This window comes from Acanthisitta chloris, unplaced genomic scaffold, assembly GCF_000695815.1.
Source record: "Acanthisitta chloris isolate BGI_N310 unplaced genomic scaffold, ASM69581v1 scaffold1819, whole genome shotgun sequence".
NCBI lineage: Eukaryota > Metazoa > Chordata > Aves > Passeriformes > Acanthisittidae > Acanthisitta > Acanthisitta chloris.
The window spans coordinates 77,665-93,961 of record NW_008690666.1 but is presented as its reverse complement, the minus strand read 5'-3'; the positions used below and the strand labels follow the sequence as shown (position 1 = coordinate 93,961).

The following is a 16,297-nucleotide window of genomic DNA, read 5'->3' as shown; positions in this document are numbered from 1 at the left end:
GGTTCCATGTGGGATATAAATGAGATATTTGCTGTGTCCTTGGTTAATGATGCTTAGTGCATGGTTCTGTTATAAAAAAGTATCTGTCCCAGTGTCTGAGTGAACTTGTGAATGTGCCCAGACACTTAGAAAACCTTAATCAGATAACTTCAGTTAATCAAAGATGGGAGGAAAAAAGATCGTCTTGATTAAAGGTGGTAATCTTAAGAGAACAGCACAGAGGTGCTTAAATCTTGCTCCTCTCTACCACTACCTTTTCTCTCTTATGTGCAGATTTGGTGTCTCGGGATGTGGTAGGTGTTCTAATTCACCGTGGTTTATCAAAAGTAGAGAGACAATGTTGTTTGGCAGTCTCCGTAGCAAGAGAGGAAGCATCTTTTGTTATTGACATCCTTTCTCTTAGCTCTGCTCTTGCTTTTTGCCAGCTGCTCATTGTCTACACTTGCTTATTTAGTATTCACAAGGGATTTTACAAGTTCTTATCAGTTCGTTGCCACAGCACATCATTTCCTCTTGTCATCGGTACTCCTGAAATTGGGGGGGAGGATTTGCATTAGAGCTGCAGAGTGGTAAAACACCATTCATGAGGGTTGGGCGAGTCCCTCAGTGCTGTTCTGCTGTGCTCCTTTCTGAGGCAGTGAGTAGTAAAGGTCACATTGCTAGGACTTACTCTGCCATGCCTTTCCCCCCTTCTTTTTCTGGGGAAAAGAAAACAATTTTTTTTTTTGGCCAATGACTATAAATATCCAGTGCTTCAAATATTCTTCTTAAAAGATAATAGGAAGTGCAGCATAAAAATAGCCACAGCTAAAAAGGGTTGATCACCTTTCTGAGTGGCTGGGGAAGGGTTGGTTGGAGCTTTTTAATGGGCCTTTCTTTCAATTGTCATTTCTTTTTGTTATCTACAGCTTCTTCCTAATTTTTTTAATACCCTTCAGAAAACATGGAGTAACTAATTACAGGTCAAGAAAAAGCAGATGCTGTAGGATTTTCTCCTTTTGGAAAATGAAGATCCATTTGCGAAGCTGAGTACTTCCATGCAGTACTGGCTATGGAGCTGCTAGTTCTACTCTGCCTCTTCTCTCTTTCTTCATAGTGAATTTAGTCTTCTAGTGAAGCACCATGAGCTAGATATTCTATTAGTTTTAAAGCATATTCCTCCAGCCTGACTTCTGAAGGAGAACCATGGATTTAAGGAACATTAACAGAAACTATGCTGTCCCTGTCATCCCTTGATGGTCTCTTTTCCCACTAATCAGTAATGCAAGAATTGGGGAATCTGATCTTTTTTCTGTGTGAGGTCCTGGTACTTCTGGGGTTTTGTTTTGAAACAAAAACAGGTACAATGCTAGGGTTGAAACAATGAGTCTTTTAATATCTGCCTTTTTGTTTTACTTGTTTGCTAATTCCTTGTTAACTTATCTTTTTAATAGAACTAAATCGGAGGAATCAATCATCATTTTTGATGTGAAGACTTCATCACTGACTTACATATGTTCATTTGTCAACCTCCAAGAAATAATACAGCTCATCAGTGGCAGTAACTGCTTTGGGTATCCACTGACATTCATTTGGGGAAAAAACCCAACAAATAAGGAAACAACAGACAAAACCCAACAAACCTTTTGAAGACTTGTGTCAAATGACGTCAATGGCCAGTTTGTTCTCCTTTACTAGCCCAGCTGTAAAGCGTCTGTTGGGCTGGAAACAAGGAGATGAAGAGGAAAAATGGGCAGAAAAAGCTGTCGATGCTTTGGTAAAAAAGCTGAAAAAGAAAAAGGGTGCTATGGAAGAACTGGAGAAAGCCTTGAGCAGCCCAGGACAGCCCAGCAAGTGTGTTACTATCCCTCGCTCTTTGGACGGACGACTCCAGGTTTCTCACAGGAAAGGCCTTCCCCATGTCATTTACTGCCGCGTGTGGCGTTGGCCTGATCTGCAAAGCCATCACGAGCTAAAGCCATTGGATATTTGTGAATTTCCTTTTGGATCTAAACAGAAGGAAGTCTGCATCAATCCATACCACTACAAAAGGGTGGAGAGCCCAGGTATGTTCGAAAATGACTATCTGAACAAAATCTTCAGTAACCACTTAGTGTTCACTCTCTCTTCCTCCTCCAGTACTCTATAACCAGTTAAAATTGATGTATGAGGGAGTTTGTGAGAGGAGTGTTCAAAGTGTACATTACTGGTGGGGTTTTGGGGAGGTGTGTTGTCCATTCTGCACTAGCTGTTTTCTTTGTGATTAATCACATCTTTCCTACAGATCTTTTAAGCTTACCACCCTTAAAGTTAGTAGCAAAGTCCTGAAAATAGAAAGCAGTGATGAGAAAAGACTTCAGTTTCTTTCAGAAACTTGCTTAAAAATCTCAGTCCTTGTAAGGCAGTTGATGGCCTTCCTTCAGGGCTTACTATTTCATCAGTGAGTGACAGGAATTGAGGAGAAAAAGAGTAAATAAAATTCTAGAATAGTAGACTTCCTCACATGACTTCCAGTTCGCAGAGAGCAGAGATGAATAGACCCAAGAGTGATGATCAGTTACAGCAGAGTACCAAATCTGCTGTTAAGGCATCCTGCCATGGGAGAAGGTGAGGAGGATTGGGGTTGGGACTGGGGCAGATGCAGAGTGTTGCTCTGGACACTGTAGTGAAAAGTTGCTTCCATAGTTCCACAAATTAGTTACAGCTCTACTGTAGCTGACTGTAGTGCTCAGGTGCTCTACTGCAGTGCATGAATTCCAGACTCCAGCAGTCCCTAATTTCAAAGGTAAAACTCCAGGTTAGCCATGGTTGTATATTGTAGTATAGAGTTTGTTTGTCTTCAGTGAAAAGGACAATATGTAACCATATGGTTTGACTGTAGTAATATCTGTACTGTATTTCCATTTTCACTGATTTGCTGACGTACACAGTGAGTTTTGCATGTATACTTCAGTACTTCAGCATGTGCCATGTGTAAACTGGTTTGTTTTGTTGGTTTCTTGTTTTATAAAAGAGGTCATCTTCCAGTTGCTCGAAATACATGTGTTTTTGTGATTTTTGCAAGAGTAAAATTTTAAGTCTTCCATGAAGCATAATGTAAAAAAAAGAGAGGATGGGATAAAGACATGCTAGATTGGTCCCTTCTCCTTTCCACTCCAGCAAGTGTTGAAATTATCCTAATGAACAGAACAGCGCATTATTTGTATCTGTTCTGTCTCGGTTTTAATCTAAATTTGTCTGGGTTTTTGTTTTGTTTTGTTTCAGTTCTACCTCCAGTGTTAGTGCCTAGACATAGTGAATTCAACCCACAGCACAGTCTACTAGTTCAGTTCAGGAACCTAAGCCACAACGAACCACATATGCCACACAACGCGACATTTCCAGATTCTTTCCAGCAGCCCAACAGCACTCCATTTTCCATCTCACCAAACAGTCCCTATCCTCCTTCTCCAGCCAGCAGCACTTACCCAAGCTCCCCAGCTAGCTCTGGACCATCAAGTCCATTTCAGCTACCAGGTAAGTACAGCCTGAATATCAATCTAGTCAAAATAATTGAAGTGTCACATATTGTTGTTACTTATTGCCTGAGGAATTTGTGATATTTGCAATAAAATTGCTTTTTCATTTGTATTTTTTGGGGGGAGGGGTTTCTTCCTAATTTTGTCACTGGTCAGAGTTAATTGTTAGAGTTTGTTTTTCCAAATGCTTTTCTGTCATGGGTGTAGTAGTGGTGAGTTATTTTGCACAGCCTCAGTATAGAATACCTGATGCATACTTGAGTGGAATATCTAGCTGTGAAAAGAAAACAAATGTAAGAGGCTGAGCAAGAAGTTTATTGATGTCTTTCCCTGAGTAGATACTTACATCTGGTGTTTAACTGGAAAACAGTAGCAAAGTTTTGTTAGGAACAGATCAGTTTAACCAGTTTGGGTGAAAATAGGGAAAAAGCAACAATTGATGGGGTAAGGGAAGGAGGGCTTAATGTTTCTGTCTAGTTATTGGTGTGATTTATGGTGCCAAGAAGTTAATTGATTAAAAATTTTATTTTTCCACTAGCTCAGTGGCCTCATCTTTGTTCTTTCTCGTTGCTCAGTTCCTCAAAAGAAGTGTCCCAGGCAGTGGATAACTGTCTTGGCCAACTGGGGTGATGTATTAATGGGGCATAACAGTGTGTTGGGACACTGAGTGCTGTGCTGGTGAAAGGATACAGAGATCTAGACTTGGGTAATGAACTCAGCCTACAGAAGCAGCAAGAAATTAAATGCTTTAGGCCTTCATTGTGCTATGGCAAATGAAGTTATTTCTTCTACTACTTTATTTTTGAATGTGGAGAAGACAGGCAAGAAAGCTAATGTTTGGCAAAAATTGGGAGCTCTAGTCATCTTGGCCAGCTGCAGGAATACAGGTGTTAAAGAAAAAAAGGCAAAAAAGCACATCTCTTTTTTTTTTTTCAGGTGTCCAATCTTGTAATTAGTCCCATAGGTAAAGCTTCAGCTATTGAAGGAGTTTACTGTAAAGACTTTGAAAATGAGGCCAGATTTTTTAACATCTCTTATTCAAGAGTATTTTGGTGTGTTTATGGCTGTAGAATGAATAAATAAATATTTTGAATTGTTGAGGTTTATTCTTATTTTTTCCTGTTTATAGCTGATACTCCACCTCCTGCATACATGCCCCCTGATGATCAAATGGGGCAGGATAACTCACAGTCTATGGACACAAGCAATACAATGATCCCTCAAATCATGCCAAATATATCTACCAGAGGTAAGTTGTATAGCCTGGTGTAAAATTACATAATTTGGCTTCTTGTAACTCATGGCCAAACTGAGTGACTTCAACTGGCCCAGTAAATCTTGCTGATAAGTAGAAGGAGCCCTCCAATACAGACTGTGCTGTAGCAGAGAAAACAGAAATAAAACTTGCCTTGCTTATTTTCATCTCTTGCTTTTAAAGCCTCAGGTGTATGGTGTAGCTTACAACAACCTGAACTTCTTTTCTACTACCTTTGCCCGTTGCTGGAATTACATATGCACAAAGGCTCTGAACACTGAGTCCCAAAATATCAATTATGTCAGGTTTTTTAAAAGTGGGCAGAAGAGTCATGTTTCACCTGCTATCACATAGTCTTTTTGTGTGTCTAGGGGATTTTTGTTTAATATCCAACTTCAGATTGGAAAATAATAGTAAAATCAACAGACCAGATAAAATGCACGAAGGTAAAAATCATTAAGATCTTAATTAGGACACTTCTTGCCCATCGTAACTAGTAACTAAGCTTTTGCTTTACCTGTTGATGTTTTGGAAAGTCTGCTTTACAGTTTTAGATTTAATATTTTAACACATACATCAACTGTTACTTCTCTTTGCGTCTTTTCAGATGTTCAGCCTGTTGCCTACGAAGAGCCCAAACACTGGTGTTCCATCGTGTATTATGAATTAAATAATCGTGTTGGGGAGGCTTTTCATGCATCTTCTACAAGTGTCTTAGTAGATGGGTTTACAGATCCCTCCAATAACAAAAACAGGTTCTGCTTAGGTTTGCTCTCCAATGTCAATCGCAACTCAACGATCGAGAACACCAGGCGGCACATCGGGAAAGGTAAAACTCAGTTGTGTTACTCATGGTTAACAAGCCAAATCCTTGGGTTTATTTCAGCTTCTGTACACTGCAGCAGTGATTTTTCTCAGATGAGACTATTAGAGGTAATTCCAGTATCAGAACACAACTTATTTACACATGCTTTGATTCTAATTAGTCAGGAATTGCGTATGATTTCCTTTGGCACTTGTGTAAAAGACTAAATATTACTCCTTCCTTACCAAATTGTGGAGCTTATTTGTTGGGGGTCATGATAATTTATATGTAGAAGTCTGTATTTCAGCACCAAGAAACATTGCAGGACTTCTGATGTTCTGTTATCTCTACTTGTTAAATCTTTCATACCTCTTTACAGTATATCAAAGATTTTTTGATTTTGTTGTTGCAAGGTATTTCAGTGCTGTCTGCAGTGTGTTCAAATCTCTCGGTGAGATGGTAACAGGACTTTGAAGTGCTAATGCAGAACTGCAAGGGCTCATTTGTCTGAGTGAATCCATGGGGTGTGTATGTGTGTGGGAGGGATTCCTGGAGACAGCAGGTTTTGCAAGATCTTCTAGTTTTCCCGTACTGTTTGGCTGATAGCACACAGAGATGCACAGTTTTCATCTTTGATGGAATGTGTTTGGATTATCTCAAATTGTAGTACTCCTTTCCTGAATATATAATTTTCTGTGACTAAGTCAGTGCTGAGAAGAGAACTCTGTTTCTATTGCACATATATAGAGGCCTTTTTACCACCTGAGGTCATTTGGTGCAGTTGATCTTGAGTTTTGTTTGATGAAAACCACTGTTTCTTATAATTGCCCTTCAAGATCCATCCTGTCCCTTAACAGTCTTTCAGTTAGAAACTGCTATAAATAAGGAAAAATTTTGCAGATAATCTGGACCCCACAAGTTCTGTTAATACCTGTTGAAAACTTGGCTCTGCAATACAATTATCCAAGAAAATTTATAAATGAAATAATGTTACAAAGGGGAACAACTGATTTTTGGGGTGTGGGTGGTTTGTCAGGTTGTTTCGTTTTGGCTCACCCATTTTGATGGGAATGGCAGAGAAATCTTTTGTGTCTGCCTAAGGTCAGAAGTGTGACCAGATTCCATTGTCATGTTGTAGAATAGTATTGGCTGCAATGAGCCTGAAAAACTACTTATCTAATAGTAATTATTGGACTTAAACTTTGCTTTATGGTAACTATTCTGACAACAATTGAGTTTGTGGATAAACTACTCTTTATTTATAGCTTTTGTTTGAAAGGTCTTGGGGTTTTGCCTCCTTGAAACTGCCCAGTCCTATTTGCTAACTCAGTCAGTGGTGGTCCTTGTCCTTTTAAATAAATAGGGTTGTGTTGTGAAAATGCATTTTTACCCACCCCAGATTCTCTGACAGCTGCTTGGAGTTGAAGCCAATGGTGTCTCTGTGTAACCTCCATCCTACCTTAGTCCCAAGTGGATCTAGCAACGTTCACAAGAGTTGCTGCTGTCTGAAAGATTAACTTGCATCTGTTGACTTGCTGCAGCCTCAGCTGGCAAACCAGGGGATAGTCTGCAGTGGATTCTCAGGGTTTTTCCAGGAGGACTTAAACTGAACTGTATCCCACCCATGTAACAGTGGTGTGGGGGAAAAGGCAGATGAGGATCTCAGCTGAAGTAGCAGTGAGAATCCGTGTTGGGAAGCTGAAAGGATTGGCAGCTTTGATCCATTAATTTTTAGTCAGCAACAGTGTTGTATAGGCTTCAAAACATAACAGGGAAGGAAACATTTGTTTGCATAGCTGAATCCAGACAGATAGGATAAATCTAGGGGCTTTGGTGATCTTAAGGTCTGTAAAGCCCTGTGGCAATTAAGTTGAGCTGCTAATTGGATTTACCTCTCCTTTGTCTTGATAAAATGCACTGGAAATCAGAGCAGAATATGGATGTACTCTTTCATTCATGTCTGTCACTTCTCCCAGGACACACTTATTTCTGTTGGAATTGCCATAGGCAAAAGCTACCAGTTGTCTGAAACTGGAGTTTGCAAGTCCACTTAAGTTCTCTAGGAAAAGAGCTTGAAATAACTGTTGAAATGTGGCAGTGTTTTTTTTCCATTCTCTTCTGTAATTGATCAGAGAAGGACATCTAGTGGCTGGTATATCATGACCTACTGGAGTTTGAAATGAGAAATGTGTTAGAATGTGAGCAAAAGAACTTTTCTGAAAAGATCCTCAGGCAGAAAATGTCTCTTTTTTGAAAAAAAAAAAAGTATTTACTACAACTACCTCGAAATCAGAGACAGCAAAGTAATTTGAAATGTTTTTATCTTTGTTTTCAAGGAGTTCATCTCTACTATGTTGGTGGAGAAGTCTATGCTGAGTGTTTAAGTGATAGCAGCATATTTGTACAGAGCAGAAACTGCAACTACCACCATGGCTTTCATCCAACAACTGTATGCAAGATTCCCAGTGGATGCAGTCTGAAAATTTTTAACAATCAAGAGTTTGCTCAGCTTTTAGCTCAGTCTGTCAACCATGGATTTGAAGCAGTGTATGAGCTCACCAAAATGTGCACCATTCGAATGAGTTTTGTAAAGGTAAATTGTTTTGAGGGTGTTTAGGTTTATTGTGGGGTATTTAGTAGTAATTCCATTAGCATTGCAGCAAAGCTGTTCTGACCTGATGTGGTTTGGTTCTTTTCAAGTATAAGTATATTGAAAATTGTTAATTTGGGGAGAGGGAAATCAATGCAAGAAAGGAAAAGCAGCCACTACTGTATTGAATGTTGGCTGTGTATTTAGTTACTTAAGTATTCAGGACAGGGATTTAGTCATTGTGGTTGCTGTAATTTTGTTAAAGGAGGTTTAAGCTCATGTTCTAAATTTGAAGGAACAAAGTGAATAACAAATCCATTAAAAGAATGTGAGTTGAAAGGAGCATAACTGATAGCAGAAAATACTCACCTCCTTCAAATTGATTATTATAATGCTTTTTTAAAAATGATTATGGGACAAAGACATGATTTGAATTTATGAAGTTCAGCTCTGCTGCTACTCTCACAGGAGTGTTTTCTCAAGATGCTGTCTGGCTCAGATTTAGTGTGGAGTCTAGACTTGTCCCTTTCAGGGTGTTTTTGGGGATTTTTTTTTTTGCATCTTGTCCAAAAGATGTCTTGTTGGTTTTGTCAGTTATGATAAATACTGCTCAGTTTGAGAACGTGGAGGAGGGAGAAACAGGAGAGAGATGTGGCCACAGCCAGGAGTCATCCTCAAGTAAGCAGTGAGCTCCAACAGGAGCTCCAGCAGTCACTCCAAGTCTGTAGCAGGCAAGACTTGATTCAGACTTCCAGGTGCAGCTTCCCTCCTGCTCCTTCCCAGCCTCAGGTTTTTATCTTAAGATAAGTGTTAGATTGTGAATAGATAAGAAATGTTAGATTGCAAATAGATGAGAAGTGTTAGATTGTGAATTACCTGCAGATAAGTATCCTAGATCATGATTTCCTGCTTCTTGTGAGTAGTTACTTTAAAAGACAAGGCTGTGTTCAAATTGATTGATCCCATTTTGTTCATTTCTATAGGGCTGGGGAGCTGAATATCACCGGCAGGATGTGACGAGCACCCCGTGCTGGATAGAAATTCACCTTCATGGGCCCCTCCAGTGGCTGGATAAAGTACTTACACAAATGGGTTCTCCTCTTAATCCCATCTCATCAGTTTCATAGTGCTGAAATTCCACCTTCTGCCTTATTTTTAGCGAACTTATTCTAATTCTAGAGAAACTTCCAGTGTGGATACTGTGAGCTATATGGAGAATGGATCTTACAATTTAACTTTCTTTTTTTTTAAAATCCCTTTGTGACCAATTCTATTGTGTATAGCTAATCAGTTTTACATTTCAAATTGTTCTTGTGATGCTTAAGTGACAGTTGAGCCCTAAGGGAAAAAAAAAAGTCTATTGAAAAATTCAGAACACTTTTCCCCTTCTTCCCCTAGAACTTAAACAGACATATGTCTTAACTGGAAAACCTTTTTGTCCTGTAGGGACAAGAATTAAGAAGACTGACTTCAGAAAATAAGTACATATCATAGTTTGGGATTTATTTTTTTTTAATGTTTATAAACTGTTTGAACATGTGCAGCTCCATCTTGCAAACTGAGTTTTTAGCATAGTGGTTTTACATCTTAAGGCTGACATCTGTCATAAGCAAAATTAGACTTTATTATGGCTAATTTGCCTCAGATTGAACAATGTGATTTTTTTTTTTCTAAGTGTACACGTGAAATATACTTTTTAAAAATATTGGAGTGGTGTAAAAACACTTGTATTTTCTATTGGAAAATGCTGTCATAAACACACTGTATATTATTGCAGAATAGCAGTTCTTAGCCTTTTCCCACTTTGGTTTTGTAATATCTCTTTTAACCACCGTTTTAAATAGTAATTGATACAAGGCAAACATCTTGCACGTTTCTGGAGTAGTAATTCCTGTTTTGCTTTGATTTACACTCATGCCGTTTGGATTTGGTTGCCAAGGCTATTTCTTTTTAGGTACCCTTCTCTATTTTAACACAAACACTACTATTTGTAAATGGCAGTGCTTACTACTTTATTTTTTTTGGAAGGAGTAAGTTTTTTGTTTTCTTTTTGGTGTTCTAGCTGTTTATTTTACCTGTCTGGAATTGATCTGTGTTAGGCCTTTTTAATCTCTCAGTAGACATTACGCAGTATTAGTGATTACACTGTATTAATTCACTTTCAGTATGAGTTTGAGTCTCTCTGAAGACTGTGAGTGGCTTAGCAAATGAGTAACTGAACGCAGAAGCTTTTCTTTCCAGATCATGTAATTTAATACAGACCTGTTGGTAATGACCAAAAGTAATCACTTCTTTGTAGCCTGCATGAAACAGTGGCCTCGATCCTGTCCCTGGTGGCAGGAGTTCAGTCAGAAGACTTGTAACTGTAGTTGGCAGCTTTATGGGATTGAAGGACTGCATTAATATGATGATGAAATTTCTCTCTCACATATAAGGGATCCTGTTGCCTGTGCTGTTGTATTACTCAGTAGAAAATTGTAACACTGTACTAAACACTAAAAGAAATCAGTTAAATAACCTATGCATATTTTCCCCCTTTATACAGTAAAAAAAAAAAAGGGAGGCTGAAGGAAATATTCTAAGAGAATTGGAAGTGAATTATAGACAAAATTTCTTTGCATGCAGGAAAAAAGAAAATTTGTTAACTTTTCACCCTCCTTTTTTCTCTTTCCTGGACACCTCTTCAGAACAGTGTTCAGTGTTTGGGAGAGAGGTTGAAAACTCTAAAATGCAAATACTTATTAAGATGTGTTGCAGTTAATTACTGCAATCCTGAGACATTCATTGCATACACAAGTTCTTGTGTCTTCTATTGAATGATAGTTTCTGCTCAGATGTGGAAATTGTGCATCATATGGTACCTGAGTAACAAATGATCTTAAAGGATTAAAATTGTTTACGTGTCATTAAAATGTTTCTTACGAAATGCCTTAAAGGAATAAACTGTAACACTTCTGCAGAACCCTAATGTTTTCTTGTACAGGAATTTCTGTATTACTTGGTGTTTTGGTTTTTTTGTGTTTTGGTTTTTTTTAGTAATTTCTCAAGTATGTTTAAAAACAGACAAGTGCATCTTCAGGAGAAGGGGAGTAACATTATTTGCTGCTCACCTTTGGGGTCTTCTCTTTCATTCTTTGGAGCTGCAACCCACAGATGGTTCTTTTGATTGAATAAGATGCCAAGTCAGTTGGCCACAGGATCCAGCTTCTTTTCTTCTCCTTGGGGCCTGACTTTTGTCAAGTTGCTGAATATGTATATTTGACACTACAGAATATTATTTTTCTTGACTAGCTTTTGTAATAAATGTCATGGCACATTGGATAAAGGAAAGATCTCAGTTGTAGGTACAGGATTTTACTTTATCCGAAATGTTTTTCACTTTGCTTCATCTCTGTTCAATTGTCTGCTTAGATGTGGCCAACTGAATGACTCAAGAGTGGGTGCTGAAGTGGGTGTTTGTGAGCCAGAGCTGGTGCTTACTGCTAGTCTTGTGGTTAGATTGGCTACCCGTGCACTGAACCATAATTTCTGCAATAATATCCAGTTAACCCACTTCTGATACTGTCATTAAGTACTAAAGTGCTCTGGCAATTTTATGCTTGTGTACATATTCTGGAACTGTAAGGTATGCAGTGCTGGGATATCCTTGTGACTGCTGGTGTTGGCAGGGTAGGCTTGGAGGAGCAAACCCAGTAGGATTCGTCTGTGTTCTACTTTCTGTTCCTTTTAAGTAGGGTTTTTTGGGGAGCTTTCTAGTTAGCAGATGTTGGTGTTCCTGATCCTGTTCAGTTCATCTGTGCTGCTGATAGAAAATTGAGCTATCAGTGCACAGATGGATTGGTTGGAGAGCTGTTTGACCCTCATGATGTGTTAGGCATGGAGAGAGCAGAGAGTGCTGCTTCTGCTGCAGCAGACTTGGGTAGAAATCACTTCTTTATCTAGATGGAGGGATAGAGAGATTGAATCAGCCAGCAGTGTGGTCATGGAAGATGGAGCCTTTCCAGTTTAGCCCAGTCTAGACTGAATGTTACTCTTCAGTGAAAACTAATTTGGCTTTTGTAGTGTATTTTCTTTCTGGGGCATTTTTCTGCTTTGCACCAACCCCAGCACTGTCAGTACCAGCAGAGAGCCTAGAGTTTATAGAGAATGTCTTTCTGGGATTGCTTATATTGTCCCTGAGATAAGATAGCAGCTTGGGTATTGCTCCTCAGACACCTGAGCCGTGCTGGCAGTCAACCCAGTGCCTTGTGTGCCACGTTCATTTAGCTGCAGGAGGCATGAAGTAGTTGTACATGAAGGGCTGAAATTGGGTTATAGCATCTACAGGACCAAACCAAAACTTCGTAGTATGAGCGAGAGACAAATGGAACAGAGCAGCCCATTAGGCAAAGGAATGATGAAACAGCCCAGGGGTTATGCTACAGGAGAGAATGGTTGAAAGTATTGGAATTCTTAGTTTTTGCTTGAAGCAATGATTTATTTTTTTTTCCCCCTACAGTGTTACAATACGAAAGTTGTCGCTTCTTGAGTGTAAGATTAACTGCGATTCTTGCAGTGAAACTCTAGCAGACATTAAAACGTGTCAGGCTTTCTCCCTAGTCTGAAATTCTTCTTTTCAAGATACTGTTTTACTTGCTCAAAGTGTTGCTAGCGATGGTTTCCAGAGGAAAAACAAACAAAAGTCCCAAAAGTGAAACCAAAACATTTTCTAAATGTTTCGCTTCAAACAACCAACATGTGACTAACTTTTTTCTGTAGTTGTGATGTTTCTGTTTAGGAAGGTTTCCCATTCTGAGTTCAAATCAATAGACCAAACCATCAGATTACAACATAACGTTGCTTTCTTGTGCTGCTCCATAAACCTGCTTCTGTGTTCGTTGCAAGCATAACCTTTATGCTTTTGTTTACATTGTAGGAAACACAGTTCTAGCAATGAGGTTTTTTTTTCATTTAACTCTAAACATCTTTTTATTTTGTTAATTTTAAAATTACTAGGTTTTGCTATGTTATGTTTTTAAAGATATTTTTTGCATACTGCTGCTCATATTTCAATAAAACAAAAAAAAACACCACAGGTTTTTCTGATTTCCTTTATCTGCAACTCAGTATGTCTCAAATATTTGTTTACAAGGGTAACTCTTATCATGTGTGACTCTGCTGATGCCTCTCCATGGACATATCCCTCCTCACACGAAAGTTGTCTGGTCATTTGAAAAACAGTTTTCTGTAGCTTTTTGGTAATGCAGAAAGCTGCAGTGCTCTCAGAAGCAGAGGCTAAATTATTTCATTGCCTTCTTTTTTCTTGCAGAATGCAGCCAGCTAAAATGGTATCAATTTGTTAGTATTTATACAAACTATCTAGATTGTTAGTGCAAATATTAGCCTGTAAGACTTCAGCTCCAATCTGATGACTGGTGTGGGTGGTTGGGGTTGGTTTGGGGTTTTTTTTGCCATTGTGGCCAACCTTAACATTTTTAAACAACTGTCATCATGTCTGAGTGAGTCGAGCGTGAACTGCTGAGCAGTAACCTTTTCCTTGTAATGTTCAGGTCTCTCTTGGACTGAAGTACTGTTGCATTAAAATGTAAATTTAGGAGAAGTTTCGTGAGCTGTTCTTTTGCTCTCTATTAGCTTATTTTTTAAGACTGAGGGGAAGAAAACTTTTCCCTTGTTTACCAAGATGCTGCAGAAATAGAGGTTGAAAAGTAATTGGTGGTGTGCATCTATTAAATCTCTTCTTTTTTGACAGAATGAGTTCAAAAAACACTGCATCCCAATTCCACAATGACAAATGATTTGTTCAGTAGAAAACTGAAACAAAAGCGTTGATACTACTTCATCTTGTCTGGGCTTCCTGCTTTGGGATTTAATGTGGCCAGCAGTGTTTTACAATTTCCAGGCAGTTTCATCAGCTTCTTACTGATCTTATTACCTGCCTTATAGAGCCACAGGCTCAAGTACTTCTCTAAGCATCACTTTTTTCGCTTGAGTTCAGTGCAAATCCAAGGGAAACTCTGGCTTGGGATTCTCTTAGTTCACCTGTTCTGTACTTGTAAAGGTAAGTCTGCAGTTCCATCAGCTGGTAAGTGTAGTTGTAGGGCAGGTGGGGAGCCAGTTGAAAAACAAACATTGCAGCCACTGACAAACCCTGTAAAACTACTTCACCCCCACAGAGATGCAAGATGAGGGGTTTGGGGGGTGAGGTTCTGGGGGTGGAAACTGTTGGGTCATCTCCAGTCATTCCATGTTCATGCTCCTTGCAGGGCTCTTTTTTGCCATAGAAGTTTGGGTTGGGTTTTTTTTTCCCCAATGTCTTAAAATGAGCTCTTTTGTTCTAAGGCCAGTTTTCTTCTGTTCTTTATAAACACCTTTTTCTCCATTCTCTTATTGAGAAATAACTATGTCATTTTCAGTAATAGAAGTTGTTTCCAGGACTGAATAAGAAGTGCTATGTAATGGAGTCACTTCTGCAAAATCTCATTTTGTGAAGTCTCTTCGATATAGAAACTGCTGTCAGCAAACTCATGAGCCTCTCGAGACAGCTTTGAGCTGTGTGGGTGAGTTCGACTTCAGACACAAAATAGACAAAATGGGCTCTTTTCTGTAAGAGCCAAGACTAGTTTTTCTGAGATTTGAGGTCTCTGGTGAACAGTCTTAGAGATTTTAATAGAAGGAATGCTCCTAAAGTTTCCTCTAAGAAATTAGAAGTAAATACAGTATGTTAAACCAAGAAGGGCAAGCTTAGGAATGAAGAGGCTGTGTCCATGAAGATGATTCACCAGGCACTATGCACTGCCTGGGTAGATGCTCAGCCCTGCAGGGAGGAATTTGATGTTGCCAGGAGGGCAAAAATGAGGCAAAGAGGAGGGGGAAAAAAACCCAACTTGCAAAGATGTGACTGTGTAACTTGCTGCCTGAGAGACTTTCTGTATGGATTAACAGGTTTAAACCAAACTTCCCAGTTTATGCCTGTAGCTTCTGGAAGAAACAACCTCCTAAAGACAATTGCAATTTGACTGATTTGTGAGTCTTCCCAATGAGTCCCTTCCAGGCATCAGTTGTGGTGACCATATGACATGGGGTGTAGAAAACCCTCAGCTCCTGGTTTTTGTTTGGGGGCAAGGCAAGTGCAGGAGGCCCAGAGGGAAGCCCACCTACAGTAGGAAAGGTGAGAGGAAAAATGCATCCTGCTGGGTTCTCAAAATGTTAACAAACCCAGTATCAGGCAGAGCAATGGGCTGAGTGAGCTCCCAGTTTTGGGATGCTCTTGCAAAGGAGCATTGTGCTGGTGGTTTTCTCCTTGGTTACTCAGTACCAGTGCTGCAGCAAACTCCCTGAATCCACCTCAGACAGCTGGATTCAAAGCCATCCCTAGAGTAAGAGATCAGAGCCAACAGAATGAAATAATAATCCATTGAAAGGGTAGCGTCAGATATGAAAGGTCTCACTGCTTCCAGGTGGAAGTGATGAGTTTTTTTCCCCTGGCCCAGAGGAAGAAGAGTTAAAACCTTAACACACAGGTCCTGATTCAGCAGAGTGCTGAGCTGTGTATTTGAAGTGTACAGATAACTCCTCGAAGTGTTACGGGAGCTACTCATCTTTTGGAAGCAAAGCATATAATGAAGAGCATCTCTGCACTGGGGCCACCCTGTTTCTCACAGCCTCGTGTCCCAGATTTCTGCTGTTTCACTCATCCTTCGTGTTGCAGCGTATCGACCTCCTTGAGGAGAAGCATCAGGAGGAGTGAGGCTGTGAGTGCTCAGACTCTTGTGAAAGGCACGTGGAGAAAGTGAGATTTGCTGTGAGAGACAGGGAACGGTGTGTTTGTGCCAGGGCAGGAGTGTGACTGGCTGAAGGTGAGGAGAAGGGATGGAGAATAGGTGTGGGACCCCAAAGATGTCATGCACCTAATAAATCAGTGGAAAAATGCCTGTCAGCCCCTGTCTGGCATGTTTGTGGCCAGAAAGTGGATTTTTTGGATCAGCTTTTGAGCCTGGTGGAACAGAATTGATTAGATGTTTTCTATACATGTGTTTCATACATTGGTTAAAACTTGTGGCTGCCCCATCCCTGTAAGTGTTCAAAACCAGGCTGTACTGGGTTTTAAGCAACCTGGTCTAGTGGAAGGTGTCCCTGCCCATGGCAGGGGG

At 39.7% G+C, this 16,297-nt stretch overlaps 1 protein-coding gene across 2 annotated transcripts; it reads left to right on the top strand.

The window, feature by feature from the left end:
* Positions 1-1,437: 1,437 nt before the first annotated feature.
* On the top strand, positions 1,438-9,761 carry SMAD5 (SMAD family member 5). 2 transcript variants are annotated; one of them, XM_009081886.1, is made up of 6 exons: positions 1,438-2,045; positions 3,244-3,495; positions 4,627-4,746; positions 5,360-5,581; positions 7,894-8,150; positions 9,131-9,761. In XM_009081886.1, the coding sequence occupies exons 1-6, from the start codon at positions 1,643-1,645 to the stop codon at positions 9,272-9,274; spliced, it is 1,398 nt and encodes a 465-aa protein (XP_009080134.1). In that variant the 5' UTR covers positions 1,438-1,642; the 3' UTR covers positions 9,275-9,761. The 2 variants fall into 2 exon arrangements, with proteins under 2 accessions (XP_009080134.1, XP_009080135.1); XM_009081887.1 differs by lacking the exon at positions 4,627-4,746.
* Positions 9,762-16,297: the final 6,536 nt, after the last annotated feature.